The following is a 25,859-nucleotide window of genomic DNA, read 5'->3' on the forward strand; positions in this document are numbered from 1 at the left end:
ATACGCTTTACTATTTATTTACTAACTTTCCCTAGTGTGTTTTTAGCCCTTCTATTTGTATTTACCACCATGTGAAGCAGCTGGCACACAAATGAAGTACACTCCAGTAAGAAGTACCCCACAGGGGCCAGATTACCAGAATAATGGTAAAACATGTTTATGACTGTAGCAAGCAATAGAATATGAGCCGCACATCTCACTTACTATGAATAATGCTGGCAGGGTAGGCCTTTTTTTTGTCAGGGGAAAATGGAAAATCCCTTTTTTAACAAAAAAAAAACTTTTTGCTTCCTCCGTAAATTTGTCTGGGCACATACTCTTTATTGAGGGTCCATTTTCTGACCAGTATTACAGGAAATTGTTATTTTGGCCATAGAAGAAAATGTTATGGGCTTGGTAGAAAAGCTGCAGTTACTGGAAAGGCCCGGTAGCGACACTGACTAACTACTTTAAATTGAAACTTTAGGGAGATGGAAAATCTTCAAGTCATACATTCCATAACTTTACAACTCGGCGCTCGGATATTTAACAGAGGAAATTAAAAGCATTCTATTGTATTGTTGTTTCTTTGGGGAATAAAGGTGAAGGTAACATTTTCTTCCATTATGAGGGAAACAGCTGCTATGTAATAAAGTACCTATCCGCAAAAGTGCTGTAGCGTAGAAAAGATGGTGACGAGCCCAGAGCAAAATAGAAGCCCGATATTACAGGCCTTCTTGCGTATGCTTCACTACTGTAGGTTAACTGAAGCCTCACAAGTAATACAGGGATCTAGGAAGCTAAGATCTGTCTTGCTGTTTCCAGGTTTCTTACATTGAAGGTCCCCATTGCCGTTTTATAGATTCTGTTTTTTGTTTCATCATGGGAGCAGGAAGACAGAATCCCTGGCCGAAACAGATTCAGATGAATTTAATAGAGCCTGATTCCCGAAAGAAATAATATAGTAACATAGTATTTTAGCCAAAAAAGTTAAGGCCATCCAGTTCAGCCTGTCACTGCCCCAGCAATGTTGATTCAGAGGAAGGCAAAAAAAACCAAAACAATTAGGTAGAAGCCAATTTTCCTCATTTAAGGGAAAAAAATTCCTTCCTGACTCCAATCTGGCAATCAGAATAATTCCCAGTTCACTGACCTTTTTGTAGTACTTAGTGCAGTGATGGGCAACCTTTTGAGCTCGGTGTGCCAAAATACCGAGCATAACTCGGGTGATGTGTCACTTTGAGAAAAAAACTCCATAAATTCGCAATATTTAGAGTTTAAATAACAAAAATGTATAATTGTAATATAGAACTGTATTTAGTAAACCCAAAACACCCATAGCACAGGCCCTCACCTCTCCCAGCCTCCCCCTCACTTATCTTAGTAATGATGAGCCCCCAGCAGTGACAGTGCCCCCCGAGACCCACGTACTCACCCTATCCATGTCCTGGAAGCTCTGCTCCTCCGCGCCACTAGCAGAGATGATCTCCGGCGCACACTGACGTCAGTGTGCTGCGGGACTCCTCCTCCCCCGGACGCTCTCGCGGAACCAAGTGGTAAGAGACATCGGGGGATGGGGGAGGAGGATCCCGGCTGCACACTGACATCACAGTGTGCGCCGGGATCAGCGCTGCTACCGGTAGTAGCGCTGGTTAGTCAATACTAGCAGGGGAGCCGCGGCCCCTGCTAGTATTCACTAACTGGGTGAATGGCCAACAGCGGCCGCGTGTCAGTGCTGACACGCATGTCATAGGTTCGCCATCACGGACTTAGTGACTATAACATGTGATATTGTTACATTCAAGAAAGACGTCCAGGCCTCTCAAACTCTTATCGAATTTTCCATCCCTGCATCCCCAGGCAGGGAGTTTCATAGTCTCACTGCTCTTACGGTAAAGAACCCCCTTCTATGTCGGTGTAGAAACCTTCCTTCCTCTAGACGTAGAGGATGCCCCCTTGTTACAGTCACAGTCCTAGTATAAATAGGTCGTAGGAGAGATCTCTGTATTGTCTCCTGACATAATGTAGCATGCTACGCTGTTTTGTTCTGGATTTCAATGGAACTCTGCAACGGAAGCTCTGAACGTAACTCCCGAAGCAGATGTGAGCGAGCCCTTGGCTGTCCCCATAGTTTGCAGCGTTTTTATAGAAGGCAAATGGGAAATGTACAATGTCGAAGGCATTGTAGTACCTCCCATTTGTTTACCAAATTTGCCAGAGGAGCATTGCATGACCTTTTAAGACTTCTCCTGCCTACTTGGGTGTCTTTTCACAGGAGAAACTATACCTTTCCGAACACACAACATTTTCCTGGGGTACATATTGTAGCAACCATTGTCCACTCGCTCTCCCTAAGTCTTTCAGTTCAAGAAAATTGTTAATCATTGCACTTTTTATAAACTTTTGACATGTCAGAGTGGTTTTGATCAGTGTCGGCCCTGCTGAGATCCTGTCTGATCGCTGAAACAAGGGGGCTGTGGCCCTTCGCTGTCTTCGTTGCTCGGCGGCTCCTCTCAGTAGCTGAACATGGATGCATAGAGGTCTATAGACATCTTATATAGACCTCTATGTGTCTGCTTTCAGCTGCCGGGAAGAGTTGACAGGCAGGGAAGGCAGTTGAAGGGGCACAGCACTTGGGTGAGTGCTGCAAGCCCCTTGTTATAGCAGCCAGCGGGAGTCTCAGCAGCAGGACCATCACTGATCGAAACTTTTGGCCTGTCACTCTGACAAGTCAAAAGTTAATAAAAAGTGCAATTACTCTATTAGAAGCTCTGATCTCCTTAAAGGGGTTGTCCCGCGCCGAAACGGGTTTGTTTTTTTTTCAACCCCCCCCCCCCGTTCGGCGCGAGACAACCCCGATGCAGGGACCTAAAGAAAGTTTACCGGAGCGCTTACCTGAATCCCCGCGCTCCGGTGACTTCTATACTTACCGGTGAAGATGGCCGCCGGGAACCTCTTCCTCCGTGGACCGCAGCTCTTCTGTGCGGTCCATTGCCGATTCCAGCCTCCTGATTGGCTGGAATCGGCACGTGACGGGGCGGAGCTACACGGAGCCCCATAGAGAACAGGAGAAGACCTGGACTGCGCAAGCGCGGCTAATTTGGCCATCGGAGGGCGAAAATTAGTCGGCTCCATGGGAACGAGGACGCTAGCAACGGAGCAGGTAAGTATAAAACTTTTTATAACTTCTGTATGGCTCATATTTAATGCACAATGTACATTACAAAGTCCGTATTGGGGTCAGAGCCGGAAGTGTAATAGAAGGCATTGGCAGAACTCCGCTGATCAACTATTGCTTACCAATCCTGAGAGTAGAGATAAAAGGCATATGCCGGCAGCACAACCTGGATTTCTGTTCCTAGGGGGCAGTTAAAAAATGTACAGTCACAAGCAGAAACCCAAATCAAGAATCCACTAATGCAGCAAATGAAAATACTAATGTGACAGCATAAATGGTGCAAAAAATGTAAAAAAAAGATACTCTATTCCTCCATACGAATAAGCGACGTTTCGACTTGGTAGTCTTTATCAAGACTAACTTATAAAGACTACTAAGTTGAAATGTCGCTTATTCGTATGGAGGAATAGAGTATCCTTTTTACTTTTTTGCACCATTTATGCTGTCACATTACTTGAATCCTGAGGGTAGGTCAATAGTAAATTATCCAAAAAATCTTTTAAGAAACTGAACTGCTTCCAATGTAATAATATCTAGCTTATTAGTGTATTTGTACCACAGTTATGCAGGGATAGCATTAAAGCACGTTGGGCAGCATAAAACATTAGTGGCACGTAGGCACACAGAAGTGGAGATGTTCTTTAAATGATTGCACAGAATGCCAGAAATAGGTGACTTTTGGACTACTCCATAGTATATTAAGCACTCCCCTATTTGCTTAGCCTATATATGGGGTTGCTCCTCTTAGGGAACTTTCACATGGAACATTGCAATTCTGGGACTGCATATCCCGCAATGTTGTAGCAGAATATTCCATCCCATGTGAATATTATAGGTACATCATTACCCCATTAGCTGTTCCGCCATTCTTGTAGGCTTAGCCAAAGTTTGTGTCGTGTTTTTTCTTTTTTCTTTTTTAGGATTTTCTTTTGCAATTGACCATTGTTTAAATAGTGGAGCCATGCTGTAAAGCATTTCAAGAAGAAGCTTAAGAACTGATGACGACAAGTATATTTCCATTAATGTGGACATGGGAAGGAGTTGTCTGAAAATAATAGGCTTCCATAACTGATTTCTTTATATAGTCAAAAGTAATAGAGTAAAAACTGGATCCTTTTTCGATGCTGTCATCAAACAGAATTTAAAATGCTTCTTTTACTTCTTGTCAATTAAAACACGTTTCGGACACAAACCGGGCCCTTCCTCAGACCAAAACCCAAACAGACTCTCCAGCAGGGTACGCTGACTTATACATTATTGATTTTCTTCTAGTTAAGAACGTAGTTCACGTCTATGGAGATATGACTTTGTGTCAGGGGCTACGTCCCAAAATTACATCCTGGTTTTTGACTTTGGTGGATGTCTCAGCGACCAGACCTCCACGAATGTGAGTTTTAAAACTCTTGTTTCCCTGACCTATTGTGGGAGTTATTTGTCAGAAAACCCCTTTTAAGTCAAAGGTTTGTTAATAAGTCTACAAAAAGTTAAATATGTGCTCTCAAGTCTGAGGGAAAGAACCGGGACTTCAGCTCTTTACATGTAGATGTAGAACACATGTGTTCCACAATGATCGCATGATTTTATGCCAAGTTTGTGTTCCCCTCACCGAAAGCGCTGTCTATGGGAGCAGACGACTGCCCGGGGCCTCCAGTCCTCCTCTATCTCTCATAAAGGGAGGTGTGATTGCTCATTTCCTGTGTTTAGAGAATGAGGTTGTTTTCTGCGGCTGTTACTTGGGCTTGTGTGGGTGTTGAGAACCAAAAGCTTACTCAGGGGAACTCTCCATAACCTCCTCACCTACACAGGATGAAGGTCCAATGCTTTCTCATTCACACATGGGTTGTGCAAAGCTTTTGTCTAAGAGTGCACTTACTCACTGGCTTGTAAAATCCTGCAAGGGACTGACCACTTGTGTTCTATGCAGTCTGCATGGGCTTTCACTACAGCTTCCTCTGATTATACAGGCTAAACAACAATCAGAGCCCTAAACCGGGAGAAATGGATCAAAATAAGAGGATGAGACGGAGACGTCATTCATTTGCATACTTGGCAATATAGTTTAGTATCTTAGGCAGGAGGTCCCAGTTTGTGCCGTTTGTTACCGATTCCCTTTCTAGGCTTCAAAATGAACTGTAAGGTTGATTATGAAAGTCGTTCGTTGTGATCCTTGTCAATGGTTCACCTGAAAGGGACTTTGAAAAGCCATCTGATACTAAGAAAAAAACACTTTAGTTGGAAGAGATCTCACTCCTTTAAGTTGCAGCTAAATCGCTGGTTTTGTAGTAATGATGTGAACACACAATTGAGGTTTTGCAATAAATGTATGTCCACATCAGGAGGGAATGGTGCTGGTCCTGTTACATCGTTCTTCAATTGCATTGGTTACATCATTCTTAGTAATATCCAATCCTATATTCAATGCAAAGTTTATGGAAAATTGTACTGTGTGGGCTCTCCATACAATCCCAAAGACATTGGGGCACTCAAATAAGCACCTCTGCCCCAAGCTCAGGTCACCAATGTGATCTCATTTCATGACCGGTATTGTATCTTGACGTGACCGGAAGCTAGGGGTTTGACGGGGCTTGGATGCAGGAATGCCCCTGTCACACCCGATTGGCTGTATAGCAGAAGGTCCTAGCAGTGTCTGTATTGACTTGTGGCTGCCCTGCAGGGTTAGGATTTGGGTAATTTTTCTTGTTAGGCTTACATTATTAGCTGTACAGGCTTCCATGGACACGTAATCCTAACCCTGGAAGGTAGTCTAAAATCAATACAGGCGCTACTGTGACAGGGGAGTACTGATGTAGCAGAGCTCAGCTACTCCCCTTAACAGAAGCCTCCCTGCGCTCCCTCCTCAGGCCCCACCTGTGTATATGCCAGCGGCAGCAGCCGGGGACACTGACAGAGGGGCTGCTAAGGGGATCACTGGTGCGAGAGGATAGTCGGCAGCAGCGGGGCCAATACAGGGGAGACAGCAAGAGTGACAGCGGGGACCGAAGGTGCGACAGGACAGCCATCAGTAGCGGTCCCACTACAGGGGAGAGTTCCAGCGGGGACCCACTACAGGGGAGACGGACACATTTACAGCGGGGAGAGCAGGTGGGACACAACAGCTGGCGGCAGTACACCCAGTACAGGGGAGAGTGACACTGGGGAGCGGAGGTAGGAGAGGACAGCCGCTGGGAGCGAGGCCTGTGTCTGCAACTGCTCCCCTGCCTCCTAAGTCCAAATTTTCTCTTTTTCACTCACTGCCAGGACCTGCGAGCCTGAGGAAGAGTACGCAGCCGCTGGCCACTCAGGAACAGGGGGCGTCAAACCCCTGTCAATCTTGCCTCCAACAGTACTTCCTGGTGGTGACAAGATACAATAATACCTTCATGACCAACATCCAATGTACAAGGTGATTCAAAAGAATAGTGCAAAAGTAAAGCGGATTTCTTCATATATGACTTGACATCCAACCGCCAGAATGACCTGAAAGCTAGAAGAACTCTTCATGTTTTTAATGCACCTTACATATGTTCAATGTGGCGCCGTTGGTGACACTAGATGACCTAAAACACCACATCTGGAAAACACCATAGTGGAAGCCATAACAGACGATATACTGGGACAGAACTGGACTACTGATCTGACATCTGCCGTGTCATCAATGGTACCCACGTTGAACATTTATAAGGTGCATTAAAAACTTAAAGAGTTCTGCTATCTTTTCATTTCATTCTGACTGTTGAATGTCAATTTGCATATGAAGAATTCAGCTTTAATTTTGCACAATTTTTTTTTAATCGCCTGTATAATTCCCATCATAGAATGTTATCCCCTCTTTTGCCCTGGCCTGTCCTGAAGTGAGTGCAGCCTCCGCTGCCCATATCTGCTTCATTCCATTAAAATAGTAGAATTTAAGTACATGGCCTCCACTGCCCATAATTCAAGGACACGCCGGGGTTGATATCTCAGAATTGGTGGAGGTCCCAGCAGTTTGACCACCACTGATCAGCAAATTATCCCTACTATATGGATAGGAGATAATTTGCTGTGATGTGAATATCCCCTTTGAAAGGGTTTTCAACTTTTAGGCTACATACACACGGCAAGTGCAGCATGCGTTTTCATGGCAATGAGAGGCGTTTTTATGGCAAAAACTCCTCCCATCTGGGAAATGGCGATCCTCCAGTGTGGCTTCCAGCCGCATTAGTCTATCAGCGGGTGTTTCACATTGTTTTTAATGGGAAACCTTGCATTGCACCCGAGCAATGTTTTACTGTCCCAATGAAAGCAATGGGCAATGCGTTCCGAGGAATACAAAGAGATAGGACATGCAGCAATTTTCTTCCCGCACCGAGATGCAGTGTGGGAAAACATCGTTCTTATATATGACTCTATTTAAAATAATGGGGTTCATATTTGTACGTCTCACAATGCACTAACATCGCTCGAGTTTCTCTGCCGTGTGAAAGCTGCCTTATGTAAATGAAGCAAAATCATAGCGTACTGTAAAGTTATGTAACTTTATAATATCTTTTGGGTTTTATTCCCTTACCATTTTCAAGATCTGTTTGCTGCCAATGAATGAAATGGAGTGAAACCAGACTGAGTTTGTATGGTTTTCACTCCATGTTTTTTTGGAAAAATGCCACTGTACTTTTTGATGCACTTTTTTGAGCGAAAACCAGAAGTGGATCAAGCAGGCAGAGAAGTAAAAGTCCTTCCATTACATTCTTTTTTTGGTTCACTTCTGGTTTTGGATCAAAAGACAGCATGAAAAACATTCCAAAAATGCTGTATGTGAAACCACTCTAAGTTCTGCTTACAGTAAAGTTTTCTATAATTGTTTCCAGTTAAAGGGATTGTCCAGATCTAGAAAAAATGGTTTGCTGTTTTACCAGAAACTGCACCACGTCTGTCCATGGGCTGTGCCTGGTTTGGTGGTTCAGCTGGGGATGAGCTGCAATACTAGGTACAGCCAAATGACAGACTTTGCACTGTTTTTGCAAATACAGCACATCCTTTTTGCTAGTCCTGGACAATCCTTTTGAAATATTTCTCTTGGGACTAAATACAACAGCAGCAGAACTTTATTCCCTGTCCTGCTAGTTTGCTATAATGTATCAGTCCAATCTGATACATTGTTATATAATATCTGCATATAATATTTTTTTATATGTAATATGAGCTAGCATTAGTTATTCCATTCTTTCTGAAACTCTTGGCCTCTTTTTCTTCAGATGGTTATTTGATCTCCGTTTTGACTAGTTCTGATTTACTTGGGGTTATGTGTTCAGTTTCTAGTCACTTTCTCAGTCTGTGTGATATTACATGGACTTTAACCCTACTACAGAAACTGCCTAGAGGGGGACACAGACAATCCTGTTACTGATGATGATCACACAGCTCCTGTCATATAGTTATAATAGAGGAGATCACAGCTCATCCTCCTGACTGTATACTTATGGTCTGTAGCTTATTCAGGTGAATACAGAAGGTAATGATAATTAAACTGTACACCCAGCAGGCAAAAAAAGGTACAATCTGTAGCTAATGCTAGGCTGATGTATAATGGGGTTGACGTGAAAGTGAAAGCAAAATTTTGGTGCTTGCTAAGTATCAAACGGGGGGGGGCTGTACTGCTTAGAAGTGATTGCAATATATAGAGGAGACCTCCAGAGTATGACAGGCAGTCAGGTGAGGAAGGGGCAGGGATGAAAAAATGTGTTTTCACCGGAGTAGCCCTTTAAATCAGATCACACAACTATAACAAATGGATATGAGCTATATTAGGTCCGTGGAGGTCTCTGGATATAAGAAAAACAATGTTCACTGACAGCAAAGATCTTGAAATTGGCGAGGAATGAAAATACAAAGGAATTAGAAAAAAAAATAATTTAACTAATGGCAGATATCTTAACATCGGGAATCATTAGCATTTATTTTCTTGAAAAACAACTTGAATTTTGGCTTGGGTTGGCCTCTTATAGTTGGCTTTGTAAGCCTTGAGCCAGACGTAGTCATGCAGAACCTCTTCACCACAGAGTCCAGTTCACCAAGCAGCGGCCACAAGTTGGTGCAGAAAAACAAGCGCCCCCCCCCCCCCCCCCCCCCCCCTCCTTCAGAAGCTGAAGTACCATTATGAAATCTTCTCATCAGGGGATGAGAATTTCTTTAAATGGTATTCTTATTCTTCTTGGGTAAACAGGAGCCTTCCTCTATCTAAGCTTAATTTAATGGTTGTCTAACACAATCTCTCCCAGGGCTTTTCCAGCTCTCCAGTCATCGTACCCAAAGAACGTTAACACCAGACATAATACTGTAAACATTTAGACTATACGCAGCGAAGACATGAGACTCAAGATTTCTTTCCCATAACCTTGATATGCTACAATCCTTTCCTTGTGAGTGACCAGCCGTAAGTGGAGTCTCACTGACGATGAACTGTCAAGACAGTAGGCTTTTGTTCTTCCTTACCATTCTTTGAGGTAAGTGTTCACGTTTTACGGCAAAGTTAAAGAAAAAAATTGAGACCTCAGTACTTGATGGCTCTTTTTCATGACTAGAGCCACATTTACATCACTGTTAGCATTTCCATTGTTCTACTCTGTTATAGGAGCATAGCAATGAAAGTGATTGCGGTGCTAGATTTGTCGTATGTTGTACTGGACCAACGATGGACGCCATTGACTATTATGGGTCCATCTGGTTTCTATTATGGTGTCTAGGAGTTTAATGCTGCACTATTATTTTCCAATAATTTAGTAGTCTCTGTGACAGAGAATTGATTTCCGCTCATCGGCAGGGAAAAGCTAGCATGCTACGGAAGGTATTAGTTGTGGAACCCACGGGCAGACACCCGCCCCGTATTCCGCAATGCAAATACAGCCGTGTGCAGGGGGGGCCTTATTTCCACCTTCAATGTGAGCCGTTACCTGCACAATTCCATTGAAAAACAAGCTGAAATCATTTAGGATGGCTACGTTACCACTCTCTTAGATTTGGGGATATGGTTGTGTTCATAATCACATTTAACCTTGTGTTAAATTGTATTCAATACTCTGCTGCCATTCTTTACAGTGATATTACAGTGTAGGCTGTACCTAACATATGAAGAGACGCACGCATATCCGATCTGACTTAAATTTCTGGTATAACGTATGCCAGTTTCTGGTGTAAATTGTACACAAATGTGCCAGTCCGGGCGGCGATGCCCCTTTTTCGGGAAGGTGGCAGACAGCACCACACACAGCTAAAAGTTAAAACATTTGAATGCAGTCAAGCCTTATGCAAAACTTTGCAACTCTTGTATGCGAGAAACTGGTGTAAAACTCTTTAGGAATTTCCCCCCGTACTGCGCAGATTTTTAATTTTGTCCTTCTGCATAGAAAAACAGAATAGACTATGCTTTCCCATACAGTGGGGTGGGGGACTGTCAGTGCAGTGTATGCCAAAAAGGACACACTTTTGGCATACTCTGGGTACATAGGGGCCTACGGACACGTTGAAGGTATACATCCGGTAATGCTTTCGACACCGCAAAAAAATGAGATGTGAAGAGACCATTACAACTACCGCTGTGTGATTGTGGCCGTATGCAGCTTCCTGCTTGGGAAAGTTGTAGATGATTCACTGATACACAGTGACACATTGATACTGCAAGTGACACACTGCTGCTATAAAGCCATCTATGTAGGGTGCTCAGATATGGTGTATTGTTTGTTATTAGGCTCATTCACAGAAAGTGAGGTAAGCCCTTCTCTGTGGAGGAAATGAGTCATCCTACAATTCCTTGCGCTGCAGTGGGGGGTATGAAGAGGAAGTGATTGGGACCAGTAGTAATCTGCAGCAACTAGTATGTTCTCAAGTCTCCTGCAGGCCAGCCGAGAGTTGTGGATTGTCACTTGCTGCTATTATATCATTTACTCCTAGGGGATTCAACACAGATGGAATGCATTGCGAACACTGCTGGGCATAGATCTGCCCTAAATTGGCCAGAAACTGATATAATCATCACATTTCCTTAATTGCTTTGCAATTATTTCTTCTTATACTATTATTTAGCAACATTGTAATAACATTGTTTCATATGAGCTGTAAGTACACGGTGTACTCTGAATGTCAAGTTTGGTAAGTGAAATGCTAATTTTGAGGATTGACTACAAAGGAGAAGGGTGGAGACATACTGTAGGTGGGGAGTTTATGCCAGATTTCTGGTTTAAAAAGTCGCATTTTATGGCGCATACCACATTTGTGCGACTTTTTGGCTGATTTGTGCTTTGCTACTGTAAAGTGTGTGTGTGCGGGGGGGGGGGGGGTTAGCAGGATGGCAGAGGATCCCGTGGACCGACTTATATTAAGCTCTCTGAAAGCACTTTAGCGTTGGGGACTAGTGATGAGCGAGCATACTCGCTAAGGGCAAATGCTCGAGAGAGAGCATTGCCCTTAGTGAGTACCTGCCCGCTCGAGAGAAAAGGTTCGGCTGCCAGCAGCGGGCAGGGAGCGGCGGGAGAGAGCGGGAAGGAACGGAGGGGAGATCTCTCCCTCTCTCCCCCCCCCCCCCCCCCCCCCCGGTCCCCCTGCTCACTGCCACAACTCACCTGTTACCTGCATCGGCAGCCGAACCTTATCTCTCGAGCGGGCAGGTACTCGCTAAGGGTAATGCTCGCTCAAACAATTTCCCTTAGCGAGTATGCTCGCTCATCACTAGTAGCCATTTTATATTGGCTGGCGTCTTCACGGATGGCTGATATATGCTACCGTCTGACACATTATATTCCAATGAATAAAATCACACAGACATATTTAGCGTGACTGCTAAACTTCCTCCCCTTCTCTCCAACTCTCCCCTCTGGCTGTTTGCAATGGGCGGGGCTAAGCTCTGCTCCTCCCATTCCTGGCTGTGGGGAGGGGCGGCTGTTTGGCTCCACCCCGCCCCGTCCACTCCCATTGCAAACAGCCAGAGGGAAGAAAAGAGGAGGTAAGCCAGCGAGAGGGAGGGAAGGGGAGGCAATGGCTTTGCGGCCTCGGCATATATGCCCTGGGCTCGTCCCGTCTGAATGGGTGCACAAACGTTAGATTTGTGCGCCTGTTCACACGTTTTTACGGCACCGGCGGCGTTTTTACGGCACCTATCTGATTGGTGGGGGTCCTAATGTGATCACAAAAATCAGAATCACGCATGTGTACTACTGCTTCATTCATTAAAAGGGGCAAAAAACATTCCTGACCTATCCACAGGTTAGGTCATCAATAGCTAATCACCAAGGACCCGCTACTTGGTGCAGTGGGCTGGATATGAGTCATAGGGGACGGAGCGGACGTGTCATAGCTGGCTTCAATGCCATTGGAATCAAAACTGTCTTAAAGAGAAACTGTCTTTTTTGTCCCTAGCAACCAATCAAAACACAGCTTTCATTTTACCTTAATAGTTTAAAAAATGAAAGCTGAGCTGTGATTGGCTGCTATGGGCAACTAATACAGTTTTTATTTTACACGGTTTTGATAACTTTGGCCTTTTAGTGTGTTTTCTGCCAAAAGAAATATCTGTTTCCTCTATTTTGCGCAATTTTGAAACTGTCCCAATAAATCCTTCCCCCAATGCTATACAGGGAGAGAGAATGGTTAAATCATACAAGCAGGGAGACAGTGTGGAGTCTTCGTTCCGACTCATAAAATAAAGTTGGGGCTAATAATCACTGGCGGCTTGGAATGTTTATGATGTAAAATATTCCAGAAGTAAATAAGAATGGCGCTTCTGATTTGAGTCGCACAGCGTTTGTCTAGTTTAGGACCACCAAGTGTGCTCCCACAGCCTTGACTACGTTCCATGTCACAGGGATTGGGAGTGAGATTATCTGATTCACAGTTATTGGATCCATGTGAACACACACATTGCTCATACGACATCCTGGTGCCTCGTATGACTGATTAGAGCTTTGTTTAGTTGTATGTCAGACACGTGGGCTCACAGCCCTGACATTATCCAACTCTGTAGCAATCAGTTCTAGGTTTCTGCATGATAGTTGTTTGTAGATTTTATGAAACCGAGATCTTGCAATGTTTCCGCATTGAGTTTAAATTTGGTATCACTGAAGGGAAGACATGAAGAAGATGCCACAATAAATGTAAATCATGGCCGGATTAGTCTTATCATCCAGATACATTATAAAACGCAGCACTACGCCAATTAAAGGGGTTGTCCCGCGAAAGCAAGTGGGGGTATGCACTTCTGTATGGCCATATTAATGCACTTTGTAATGTACATCGTGCATTAATTATGAGCCATACAGAAGTTATTCACTTACCTGCTCCGTTGCTAGCGTCCCCGTCTCCATGGAGCCGTCTAATTTCAGCGTCTAATCTCCCGATTAGACGCGCTTGCGCAGCCCTCTCTTCTCCCTTCTAAATGCGGCCGCTCGTGCTGGAGAGCTGCTCCTCGTAGCTCCGCCCCGTCACGTGTGCCGATTCCAGCCAATCAGGAGGCTGGAATCGGCAATGGAACGCACAGAGCCCACTGTGCACCATGGGAGAAGACCTGCGGTCCACCGTGGGTGAAGATCCCGGCGGCCATCTTCGCAAGGCAAGTAAGAAGTCACCGGAGTGCGGGGATTCGGGTAAGTACTATGCGTTTTTTTTTTTTAACCCCTGCATCGGGTTTGTCTCGCGCCGAACGGGGGGGCTATTGAAAAAAAAAAAAAAAAACGTTTCGGCGCGGGACAACCCCTTTAATATCAGAGTTCATACGGTCATGAACCCCAGAAGTGACCAAAATTAAAAAAATAGGATTGTACACAGTTCTTGAATTTGCAAAAGTTTGTGAATACTTTTAGTACAGATGTATCAGGTGTTCACAGCACATCCAAGCAATGTGTTTGGACTCTATAGCCCTTTATCAAAGCAAGAGGGAAAACATCAGAGTCCGATTTAGAATAATAAAAGTGCAATTTCGGAGGGACTGGTGGTTTAAGGGTAAAAGGGGACCTAAGGTCGACGATTGGCATGATATAGGGCTATAGAAACGTTCCTTGGATATACTGTGAACATCTGTACTAAAGCATTCACTTCATTTTGCAAATTCAAGAAGTGTGTGCAATCCTATTTTATGAACTTTGGTGACCTAAATGCACTAAGTAAACGGTAACATGTTGGTCATTAGAAGTAAAATGTGACCATAATAGCTTTGAGGTTGTCGGGGAACCCTACTAGGACTGAAGGAAGAAGAAACCGATCTTATGAGAAAGGAAGAAAGTGAACTTTAACCAGCAGAGAACAAAAAAAGAAACCAGAGGAAAAAAGTTGGAACAAAATCAGTAATTTGATGCCCGTAACCTTCCATGGGACCATACTGTGCTTCCCGTTGTATATGTGAGCACAGATTTAGACCAGAAGTACATTGTGTCTTTCGAGCCCTCATATTCTCATTGAAATCAGTGGGGTTGTGTGACTCGCAAGTGGCTGAAGATCAGAAAAAAAACAACCTTGGTGGATCTTTTGAGATCTGCAGGTAGAAGTTGCAGCAACTTGTGACTTGTACAGTTACCCCATTGACTGCAGTGAGTTCAAGGTTGCAGGGACACACCTCTGACATTATCTACCCGCGGGTGGTCAATGCATCCCTATGGGGTGCGGATCCGCGGGCTGGAGAAGAGTTAAAATCCGCTGCGGATTTTAATTCTTCTTTTGCCCGTGGACATGAGGCCTTAGGGTACGTTCACACGTGGTGGAAATTCTGCAGATTTTCCGCGGGGCAGCAAATCCACAGCATTTTCGCATTAAAAACCACATCACAATCCACACCACACGTGCAGATTTTAACTCTGATTCAACTGTGTATCCGCCGATAATTTCAACCTGCACATAAGCGCTCGTCCTACCTCCGAATACTGCGGGCTGCCAGCCTCAGGAGCGCAGCGCACATAATCACCCAGCAAGCGCTACTGAACGTCACTGCTGCTCAGGTGATGCCACTCCGCAACAATTGACCAGCGGTGGGGCTCAGAGTAGTGAGTTCCTGGTGATGGTGTGCATTGCTTTTGGGGATGATGGTTTTCGGAGGTGAGAAGAGCGCTTATGTACAGGCTGAAATCGGTTACGGATACGCCACTGAATCTGAGTCAAAAATCCGCACGAACGGATTTTAATGTGGAAGGGCTGCGGATTTTTCAGTGGAAAATCCGCACTATTTCTGCCATGTATGAGGACACTATGTTCCCATATAGAGGCGGCACCATATAGTGACACGCAGAGGGTGAGACCCTGTGGGATTGCTGTTCTACAGGGTAGAGGGTTAACTTGCAGATCCTGGACCCAATGCAAAATGTATTACAGCACCCCACCACGTACCATGTGCCATTTATAATACTGGTGTCATCTTATGTGGCAGAGAAACTTTTTGGCACCTTAAGGGCTCCTTTCCACTGGCGAGATAATCGTGCGTTTTCAGTGCGGTGCGAGAGTGCGAGCCCCACACATGTTGTTCTATGACAACCTTTCCATTAGCGATGTTTAAGCTGCAATGCGAGGATTAAAAATCGCAGCAGGAGAATTGTTTCAGCGTTTTGCGTTTTTCTCTCGCACATACAGTGTAATGGCAAAACAGATTCTCACATCGCAACGCAAAACTTGCGATTTTTGCAGCGATGCGATTTTAACATTGCGATTTTCTCGCAGCGATTATCGCTATCGCCAGTGGAAAGGAGCCCATAAGGGTGACAACCCACTACAGTTTGTTTTTTTCACCGCGAAATTCGCAGCGTTTTTTTTCCTGCAGGAGTCAATGGGACTTGTAATGTTAAAATCGCGATTTCGCGGTAAATTGCAATTTTGCGCGATCGCGATTTTAACATTGCAAGTCCCATAGACCTGTGCAGAAAAAAAAACGCTGCGAATTTCGCAGTGAAAAAAAGACTGTAGTGGGTAGTCACCCTAAGATTGGTCTAACACGACTAGATAGAAAGTGCGGATTCCACAAGCGCCTGATCCGCGGTAATCCGCAAATCAATTAAATGCATTGGATTACACAATCCTGCTCACATTACTGTGTCAGAATTGTGTAATCTGCTGGCAGAAAATAGAATGCAGCATGTTCTATCTTACTGCGGATATCTGTGACATAGAGCCCATTACTCGCTAAGCGGGGTGTGCGGGAAATATAGACAAACAAGAAAAAAAAGTGTACAGAGCATGACCGCCTGTTTGAGTAATCGGTCATGCACAGCACATTACGTGGCTACAAGTATACGCACAGTTACGGCCAGGCTAACAGCTGGAATCCGTTTTTTTCCTCCTAGTTGCAGGCCATGCAAGTCTCATAAGAATTAGCCTACTTACATTTTTTGCACTGGCAATTAAGCAAAGAGCTCTTTGCTTTATGTAATGAATCTAAAGTCCGCTCTGCAGATATCACTAGAGGAATGACATGACCCCCTGCTTGTGCCTTAGCAAAAACAACATTTGCAGGGGGCCACTTAGTACTTGACAATACAATGTATGTGTCCTACCATGGACGCTGCTAGTTACAATGTTGCTAAGTGTATATGACAGATCCACAGGTTTACAGGGCTCAACAGGTAGAATATAAGCAGGTCATATTTTCAATGACATTCTCGGACAGATACATGTCGGTGCGTGCTACTGGACGCATCTTCTTTGCATGCAGATTACGCAGATGTCGCCTACGAATGTGTTGCAGCGCAGTCTTTTGCAGTTCAGAAGTGGCTGACTTGGCAACAATAGGAGTACAAATGGCAAGGCTCCGCTCCGATGGAGTGAGGCCAAGACTGGCAGTCGCTCGCAGGCTTTCGACGTGTTTTCTGGCAGAGGGCAAGTCCCAGCTAGAGCTCTATCCCCTTAAAATAACTTTCTCAAATATCTGAGTATTGTGACCTGGAGCTCAGCGCGTTTCAGAAGGGTTTGCATCAGAATGTCAGAATGTTGCTCATCTTGTATATTAACAGAAATGCAAACTATTTCTCACTGTTGCAGTTTTTGATCGCATTTACTTTTGTGTCACACATTAGTGGGATAAGATTGTGCTCTGAGTTCGAAAACCGGATTCAAGCAGGTAAATGCTTCTGTTTCTGTAAAGCTATACTTCCATAAGCCTGGGAATGTTGGCATATTCTTTATTTTTTTCCCCACCTCCTTATCCTAGGTTTCCTCAGAGAATGCATTCACATTTCAACACCAATTAACAGTTTATGTAATAATGGTAAAAGAAGTTCGATAACTTTATGTAAGCACATTGCATTTCTTCTGTATTGATCTCGAGCTTATGTTGTAATCCACAGTAAAATGTTGTTGGTTACTTTTGGAAACAGTCAACAAAGTTGTAGACAGATGTACCCCGATGATCTAAGGGGGAACAACTATCCGAATAGTCACTCAATAGAGCGAATATAAGCAACATGTAAAACGGCCACCAACCGACTGACCAGAGAGAATCTTGTCGCTCGTCGCGTTAGTTCGCTTACCTAAAAATAGCTGCTGGTTGATTAATCGTTGTCTTTTACCGACTGGCCAATAACTTTGCCTGCAGCTGTGCGCTTCAAGTGGCCATCAGATTGAACAAGTGAGCAAAACCGTTCTCTGTAAAAGCGCACAAACAGTTGTTTGTATACTTTAGCGGCTCCGATAGTTGTCCGTGTTCACATGGCTGAATCCAAGGTGGATTTTTCCGCTTAGCCATGGTTTTCTGCTGCGGATTGTAGAAGCAGAATCTACACTGAAAAATCCACTTCAGATTTGCTATGAGGACATACCCCAAGTGGGACCTTTGTTCTGGATTATGGTTTCTCCAGCAGGCTTCGGGGTATTCTGCAGCTTCCTAATTGTGTAGAAGCAGTATGCGCACACTGACCAAGTCAAACACGAGGTATCAGTCTCATGCTCAAAATGGCTCTTCTGGGAGGAACATCCAGACAGGGCCTTTTATTAAAAAGTATAACACCTGCCCTTTATGGGCGTTTAACAGATTACATCAGTAACATATATATATTCTTATTTGCTGGGATATATAGAATTCCCCGCCTCCCCCTCTCCCCACCTCTCTCAAGTAGGAGCCTTTGTCTCAATAACATGTGTCCAAATCTGAAACTGAAAGTAGATATCTCTTTGTTGTAGAAGGTCCGGTGTGGGGGATGGGGAGGGACTGGGAAAAACACTCAATATTGAATACAGGTATATATATATATAACACTATGACCTTTAACTCTTAGAGGCTGCTTGTGCAACTTATATATATATTCAGCTAACATTATACCACATATCTTTCACCATGTCATTGTCCGGCAAATTCCATGATGAGATTGTGTGGCCATCAACCCCCCACCGAGCTAAAAGTCATTACAACAGCATAATACATTTGGTTTATCCAAATCAATAGACATTTTATACTAACTAATTATCATGTCTACTACACCTTGAGTTTGTTTTACGGATTACTGTATAGCGAATGGGGTAAACTAGACACTTTGCAGAATGCAAATTACAATCCTGTGCGGAGATTGTAAAATATTGTTTTATCTTCTATTAGGTTGTTCATTCCTTACTACTTCAAAATCGATTCTTTCTATATGGAAATCATGTGCACAGTTGTCATTATACACTTCATAAGAATTTGTAACCAATAGGAATATAAAAATACTCTGAGCGAGCGGGATCTCTGGTTTGCTGACCAGTGTGGTTATGATGAGCAGTTCCAGGATTCTATGAGAATTAGTGTTAAAGGGAATCCGTTGGCTCGAACATGTTGTCTAAGCTGCAGGCATGATGTTATAGCGCAGGAGGAGACGAGCAGATTGATGTGTTGTTTTATGGGGAAAGATGCAGTATAACTCGTATTTTTTTCATTTCTATCTCTGCTCATTCTGAGCTGAACAGTCCAATGGGCGGTCCTATCAGTGATTGACAGCTACAGTATATGAATGTACATGATACAGGCAGATGTCAATCACTGATAGCTCCGCCCATTGGACTGTTCAGCTCAGAATGAGCAGAGATATAAATGAAAAAAAATATGATTCTACTGAATCTTTTCCCATAAAACTATACATTCATCTGCTCAGCTCCTCCTGCTCTATAACATCATGCCTGCAGCTTGGACAACATGTTGAAGCTGACAAATTCCCTTTAAGAATGGAAGTCTGCTCCATCTGTGAATTTTGTGTACAATGACCCATGGTATTTCCGTTACATTTACTTATGATAAAATATTTAGTTTTATACCCTTTGGTCAGCGCTTGGTGTTATTGAGTTACGGCATCTACACAAACACAGCAGAGTAGTGGTGTGCAACCTGGCAGATTTAGGCCTGGCTCACATGAGCACGCATGGATTCGGCTGCTGAATCCCGTAGCCGAATCCGTGTGTGCCTGCAGAAATAGACATTAAAAGGCAGCTTCTTACCTCTCTGGATCCAGCGCGGGTCTCCTCCGTTGCGGCTGGATCTTCTTTTTTCAGCACAACGTATACGCTTGGGCACGCTGGCTGACATGCCCGGCGCATGCGCAGTGTCATTTTTCCCTAATTTCCCGCGGATCCACAGTATATCTGCTTTGACAGCAGTGGGTGTGCTGCGGATGGGACGACTTGCATTGACTTCAATGGAAGCCGTCCCTGCGGGATCTGCAGGAAGATAGAGCATGCTGCGTTTTTTTCCTCCGTGTGCGATCCGCACACCAAGCAAAGATCACATCCGCATGCTAAAGAGCTGCTATGCAGGTGCCCATGTATCCCTATGGGCGGCTTGATTTGCGGATCTCGCGCGCGGGTGCTCTGAACGGGTTCCGCAAATCAAATCCGTTCACACAGCTTTTAAAGTCATTGTTTTATGATAAGAAGTCATTCTCTATCCACGGAATAGGTGATAAGTATCTAATTAACAGAGATCTAACTATTAGGATCCCCACCAGTCACAAGAGTGGGGGTCCCAAACATCTGCAAATGAACGGAGCCCCATGAATTTGGATTTGAATGTTGATAAGTTACCGGCCTTATAAATTCCATGTATGTATTTAAGATGGGGTTTTATTTAAGTCACTGGTAACCAATTTTAGGACTTCCTACACACTAATGTGCATTTCTACAAATCTTAGTCCAACGATCGGAATAAGCATTCATTCCGTGTGAAAGTTGTGTCCATGACAACAAAGAAAGGAAGCAGAACAATTTCAAATGGGGATCGTATTGGGTTGTTTATCTTATCAAAGGGTCACTAATGACATTTTACACAGTTTGAGAACTCTCTAGCACGAAGGGTTAAGCGCTGACAGATGGCATTGCCAGGGCTCTGGTTCCCCCTGCTTCTTATCTATATTTTATCTTATCCGGCCAGACCTCCTTCTTCAGCTTTGTGACCTGTCACACATCCTGTATGTGCTAAATCCTGCTGACTTATATATATATAGATTCCTCGCGGCTGAGCCCTCCATGTGTGTATACGCTTGAAACCAGTTTTTGGCCATCAAAGCAATGACTCCTACTTTTATGTGAGACCTCGTTTCTGTTCAGAGAACTGTACCATTTAGTTTATTTACATATTCATTAGAGATGAGTGAGCATGCTCGGTTAGTGCAATTACTCGAACGAGCATTGCTTTTTTCGAGTAACTGCCTACTCGTCTGAAAAGATTCGGGGGGCGGCGAGGGGGAGCTCCACCTGCCGCCCCCGAATCTTTTCAGACGAGTAGGCAATTACTCGAAAAAAGCTTGTTCGAGTAATTGCCCTAACCGAGCATGCTCACTCATCTCTAATATTCATATAGCACATACGTATTCCGCAGCGAGGAACATCACTTGCTGTCCCCATTGGGAGGTACAGTCTATGGGCCATCTTATACAGAACGAAATTTGTTTAAAAACTAGTTGGATCATATGAATTTGAACGATAATTGTTCCATGTGAACACGACCAACGATTGAACAGTATTTGGTTTATTTCTCATTCATCATTCAATTTATGCTGGCATAAAAGCTCATTTGATTTGCAACTCGTCTGCAAAAAGCGATCATTCAGCTGTTAACATTTACTGAACGATCCAGTGAGCAAAATTTTGAACAATTTTTTCTGCCTGTATAAACTGGTTGAAGGAGTGAACTCCGTTATCATTCGCTCATCAAATGATTTCTTCCTCCATGCAAAAGGACTGTAAGTTCACCTAATAGTATGTTTTTGGAGTGTAGGAGGAAACCCATACAAACACCATGCAGATGTTGTCAGTGGGATTTGAACCCAGGACCCCTCTGAGGCAACACCCCTAACCACTGAGCCATTTTATATATATATTTTTTTTTTTTCCATCGTGTTTTTATTGGGATTTGATTTGACGAATTTAGTAGCACTCTGGTGGCATCGGTTGTATATTCGCTTGGGTGAATTTTCACCCAGGGTAGTATTTCAAATATCCACCATTAATTTAGCAGCCAGTCTGTGTGCGGTACCGACACGTGTTCTACAGATGGCACTAGGATTATGGACACATTTGGTGCCAAGCAATGATGATTACAGCTTCCTCATTCTCTTTGCAGATCTCTGGATGGTAGGCTGCAAGTATCCCATCGGAAAGGACTGCCTCACGTCATCTACTGCCGCCTCTGGAGGTGGCCAGACCTGCACAGTCACCACGAGCTCCGGGCGATGGAAATGTGTGAATACGCTTTCAACATGAAGAAGGATGAAGTGTGTGTAAATCCATATCATTATCAAAGAGTGGAGACTCCAGGTATCTTGAAGTCAATGTAACTAAATGGTTAAATTTAATTATAGTAAAGAGATTTTTTTTTATAAATTAGAATATCAATATTTTTTGTACAAAATAACAGTGTTTGCCCATCAGGTAGCAGGGCTTCTCTATGATTTTGTGATGGCTTGTAATGCTGATAGGCCAGGTGACAGGGAATCGAGTGCTGTAGATATATATATTTTTTAAATTCAACCACCTCGGGGTTCTTTCGGTGCCCACTACTGAACTCCATGCACCAGACGAAAATCTGGCTCTTTTCCTGTCCATGCACTTTCCCATAGACTTCTATGGGTGAGCAGCAGGAACCAAGAAGCTAATGAGTATGAAAAAAAAATTCAGCACCCCTCCCCCTATCCCGTCGCGTAACAGCACCATAAGTTAGTTTATGGTGTGTTAGACAGGTTCCCTTTAAGGCTGGGTTCACACGGGGCGGATTTGCCGCGGAAACTCCATGCGGAATGCCGCCGCGGCAAATCCGCATGCGGCCGCTAATCCCGGGATTAGCCAGCCATGTGGACGAGATTTCTCAGAAATCTCGTCCACACGGGGCGGCAAATCCGCTGCGGCTAAGCCGGCAGAAGCCACCACTGCGGCGCGGATTTGCTGACCGCAGCATGTTTATATTTTTTTTTCCCGCTGCGGTCGCGCTCTCCTCTATGGGAGCGCCGGCCACAGCGGAAGAGCGAGCGGCCGGGCCGCTTCAAAACTGCCGCGGGTTTCGAAGCAGCGGTTCTCCCGGCGGAATCTCATGGTTTTTCGCTGCGGCCAAACCGCAAGATTTCTGTCGGGAATCCGCCCTGTGTGGACCCAGTCTTAAGGAGCTTTTACATAGACCAATGTTTGCCAAGAATGTTCGTAGGACGGATCATCAAGTAATGTGAAACTGGACCCAATCGGCCTATGAAGGCGCAAACGCTTGTTTGGCTGACTGCATATTTTGTGCTCCTGAAAAAAATAGTTGTCAGCAGCACATCTTGTATGAATGAGGGATGTGCTGCCGACAGTGATGAATGATCAGAAGTATGTTTGTTCATCCCCATAGATTCTGAATCAGCCCGTGTGAAGGCCAGGTAAACGAATGCCAATCTGATTGATTGGCACTGCTTATCTCTCTCTAATCCAGCAGTGTAGAGAGATCTTTAGGTTCTGGTCAAGTTGCTTTGGGGGTTCCGATGACCATCTTGATATTTTTGAAAGCAAGAACAGTGCATTCTGCAGGCCATGAAAAATACAATGGGGTTCACCAGTCTAGATCGGTCATAGACAATTCATCGCATCCGGCAGTATACAGGAAATCCTGTCTATCAAGAGAAAGGGGGCATGGTTTGCTTGGCGTCTCATGAAGCGACGGGACGTTCCTCAACCAGATGACTCTTTTCTGCCAATTTACATATGGCGTGAGATAACTTTGGAACCTGATTGTTAAATGGGCTCATTAGGAAAAGACGTTAGAAGTGATTGATTATTTTCATCCCCTGCCAGCCATTGAAGTCAGTTTGAAGGGAGGGATGGTGGAGATGGGTTTCCTTGAAATGGCGCAGTATGGTTTGCCAATGCTTGGGAAAAGTGCAGCTGCAAGTTGAGGTGAATACAGCCAGATACTGGATAGAGAAGGCAGAAGAGGTCTATTTTATAGAAAATATAAAGTTACAATGCCACCCAAAAAACGAGGGACACCTATTGTAAGAAACATAAAAACAAGATAAAAGTTAATAAAATGTAAAACCAAGAACGTTACCGCCAGTCAAATTTCCTATCCTAGTCTTGTCCCAGAACCCAAATCTATACATACTATTCAACCCCTTCAGTAATAGGTTTATTATTACCATGTCAGCGCAGCAACCCCCGGAGATTTTCCTGAGGTAATTTGAAGGGGCAAACATGAACAGTGGCACAATAACTGTGTGCCCTGGCCAGCATTTCAGCACTAGAGCTGTCCACGGAAATCTTCCGGGGTTTAACTGCATGGTCAGTGCAGCAAGTCCCAGAGATTTTCCGGGCGTGCCACTAAGGGGGTTAAAGGTACAGCAGGTCAGTTGGAGTTGGCATGGTGTCACTTCGAATATCCAAAAATGGATAGTATTGCAGCCATGTTAATCATTACATAAAGTTACTGACATTGTCTCTGGTTGTAATATCTAAGTAAAGGAAAACTTTTATTACACCCTCTTTATGTATTTTCTCGCAGTTCTGCCTCCTGTGCTTGTCCCAAGAAACACAGAGATTCCTACAGAATTCCCTCCTCTCGATGACTATAGTCATTCCATCCCAGAGAATACCAACTTCCCAGCAGGCATTGAGCCCATAAGCAGCTACATTCCAGGTAAGGGTGTAGAATAAATTCTGGTTTCTACCACATTTGGTTTCATAATGTAGTTGTCATCTAATTGTATGTATTATGAGCCATATGGATTTAAATTGAATGTCGAGTCTCTAATTTATATCACAAATTCACTATGCGGGCTCTCTCACACGACTGTATTGTAATTGCGTATTATCCTTGCGTGTAATATGCTGTAGAAAACTGGCAGACTTACATTGCGCCGCTCACACGTATTGCACAAAATACGCCTGCAAGATAAATCGCATCTTAACGCGTATTACACGGGTATACATGCTGAGAGAGCGCATGGTATTGACGGCCCACAGCAAGCATGCAGTGTTTATTGTGTACTTGCTGCGTGGCGTGCGTGTGTAGCTCACTGGCGGCGCGCAGCAAATTACGTCCGTCTGAGCCTGGCCTGAGGTGGAGCAGATTTAAGATAGGATTATTGGAGATGGAGTGTCCTCTTGAGGATTTAATACATGCTTGATAGCTATTGATTCAAACAAGTGGCATCATTTACTACCCTGCGAGCACAAACCTCTTCCATTGTAAATTATTATTTTTTACGGGGAGAAACCTAAGAAAATTTAAGTTTTGTGTTTTTTTTCTGCTTTTTAAAAATAAGGTTGACATCTGCAACTTCTAAAGAGGATAGAACATGTCCCAGAGTAACATCACCCAAAACTAGTTAAAGGGTTTATCTCACCAAACCAATCCCCTATCCAAAAAGTTTGATTGCTGGAGAGTCTGACAGCTAGGACCCTTGGGCTGGGTTTACACGGGACGCGGCTCCTAATCCCGGGATTAGCGAGCCATGTAGATGAGATTTTGCAAAAATCTCATCCACACAGGGTGGGCCAATCCGTTGCGGCAAAGACAGGCAGAAGCGGCAATGTGGTGCGGAATTGACAGCCGCAGCATGTCAATCTTTAATTTTTTTTTCTGTTGCGGCCTCACTCCTCTCTATGGGGAGAGAAAGCCGCAACGAAATGCAGCAGGTTTTGAAGCTGTAGCTCTCCCGTGGAAATCCTGCGGATTTCCGTCCCGTGGGAACCCAGCCTCAGTGAACCCTGAGTCTCCCCTGAAGAATTGAGTAACGGTGCGTATAGGTGTCCACCGCTTCATTCACTTATATCGGACTGGGGGGAGATATGCAAGCATATCACTTAGCTGTATCCCAAATAAGTGAATGGAGATGGCTTAGTGCATCACTTGGCTGGATCCCATAGAAGTGAACGGCTATTCGTTGATCCCAAAGAATGAATGAGGGTAACTTAAAAAGCATACATTGGGCCTGCGCTGCACCAATGTAGGCTTTTTAAATTACTCTCATTCATTCTTTGGGATTAATGAATAGTGATTTCAGTATCCTGGGCACCATCTAGTGCCCAGTGTTTTTTGTTTGGGCTTTTGCAGCTCTCCACTATTCAGTGGATAACACCGAGGGTGCAATATTGTTTCATTTATTGCATATAATATAATATCAAAAGGATGGATAATTTTAGCCTGAGCGCTCTCCTATTGATTTTGTTTAGAAGTGAACAGAGTGGCAGTCACACATATGCACCGCTGCTCTGCTTTCTTGGGGGTAGCGTTGTTCTCATGATCCCTGGGGGTCCCAGCAGCAGACCCACAGTGATCTCC

The 25,859-nt window shown here is 44.2% G+C and overlaps 1 protein-coding gene across 2 annotated transcripts in view; it reads left to right on the top strand.

The window, feature by feature from the left end:
- Positions 1-25,859, top strand: part of SMAD3 (SMAD family member 3) — a 106,479-nt gene that overhangs the window by 61,007 nt on the left and 19,613 nt on the right. For both annotated transcript variants that reach the window (XM_066592927.1, XM_066592929.1), the window contains exons 2-3: positions 21,675-21,868; positions 24,078-24,212. In XM_066592927.1, the coding sequence (XP_066449024.1) occupies positions 21,675-21,868; positions 24,078-24,212 (329 nt within the window). The remainder of the gene's footprint in view (positions 1-21,674; positions 21,869-24,077; positions 24,213-25,859) is intronic.

This window comes from Eleutherodactylus coqui, chromosome 2, assembly GCF_035609145.1.
Source record: "Eleutherodactylus coqui strain aEleCoq1 chromosome 2, aEleCoq1.hap1, whole genome shotgun sequence".
NCBI classification, from domain to species: domain Eukaryota; kingdom Metazoa; phylum Chordata; class Amphibia; order Anura; family Eleutherodactylidae; genus Eleutherodactylus; species Eleutherodactylus coqui.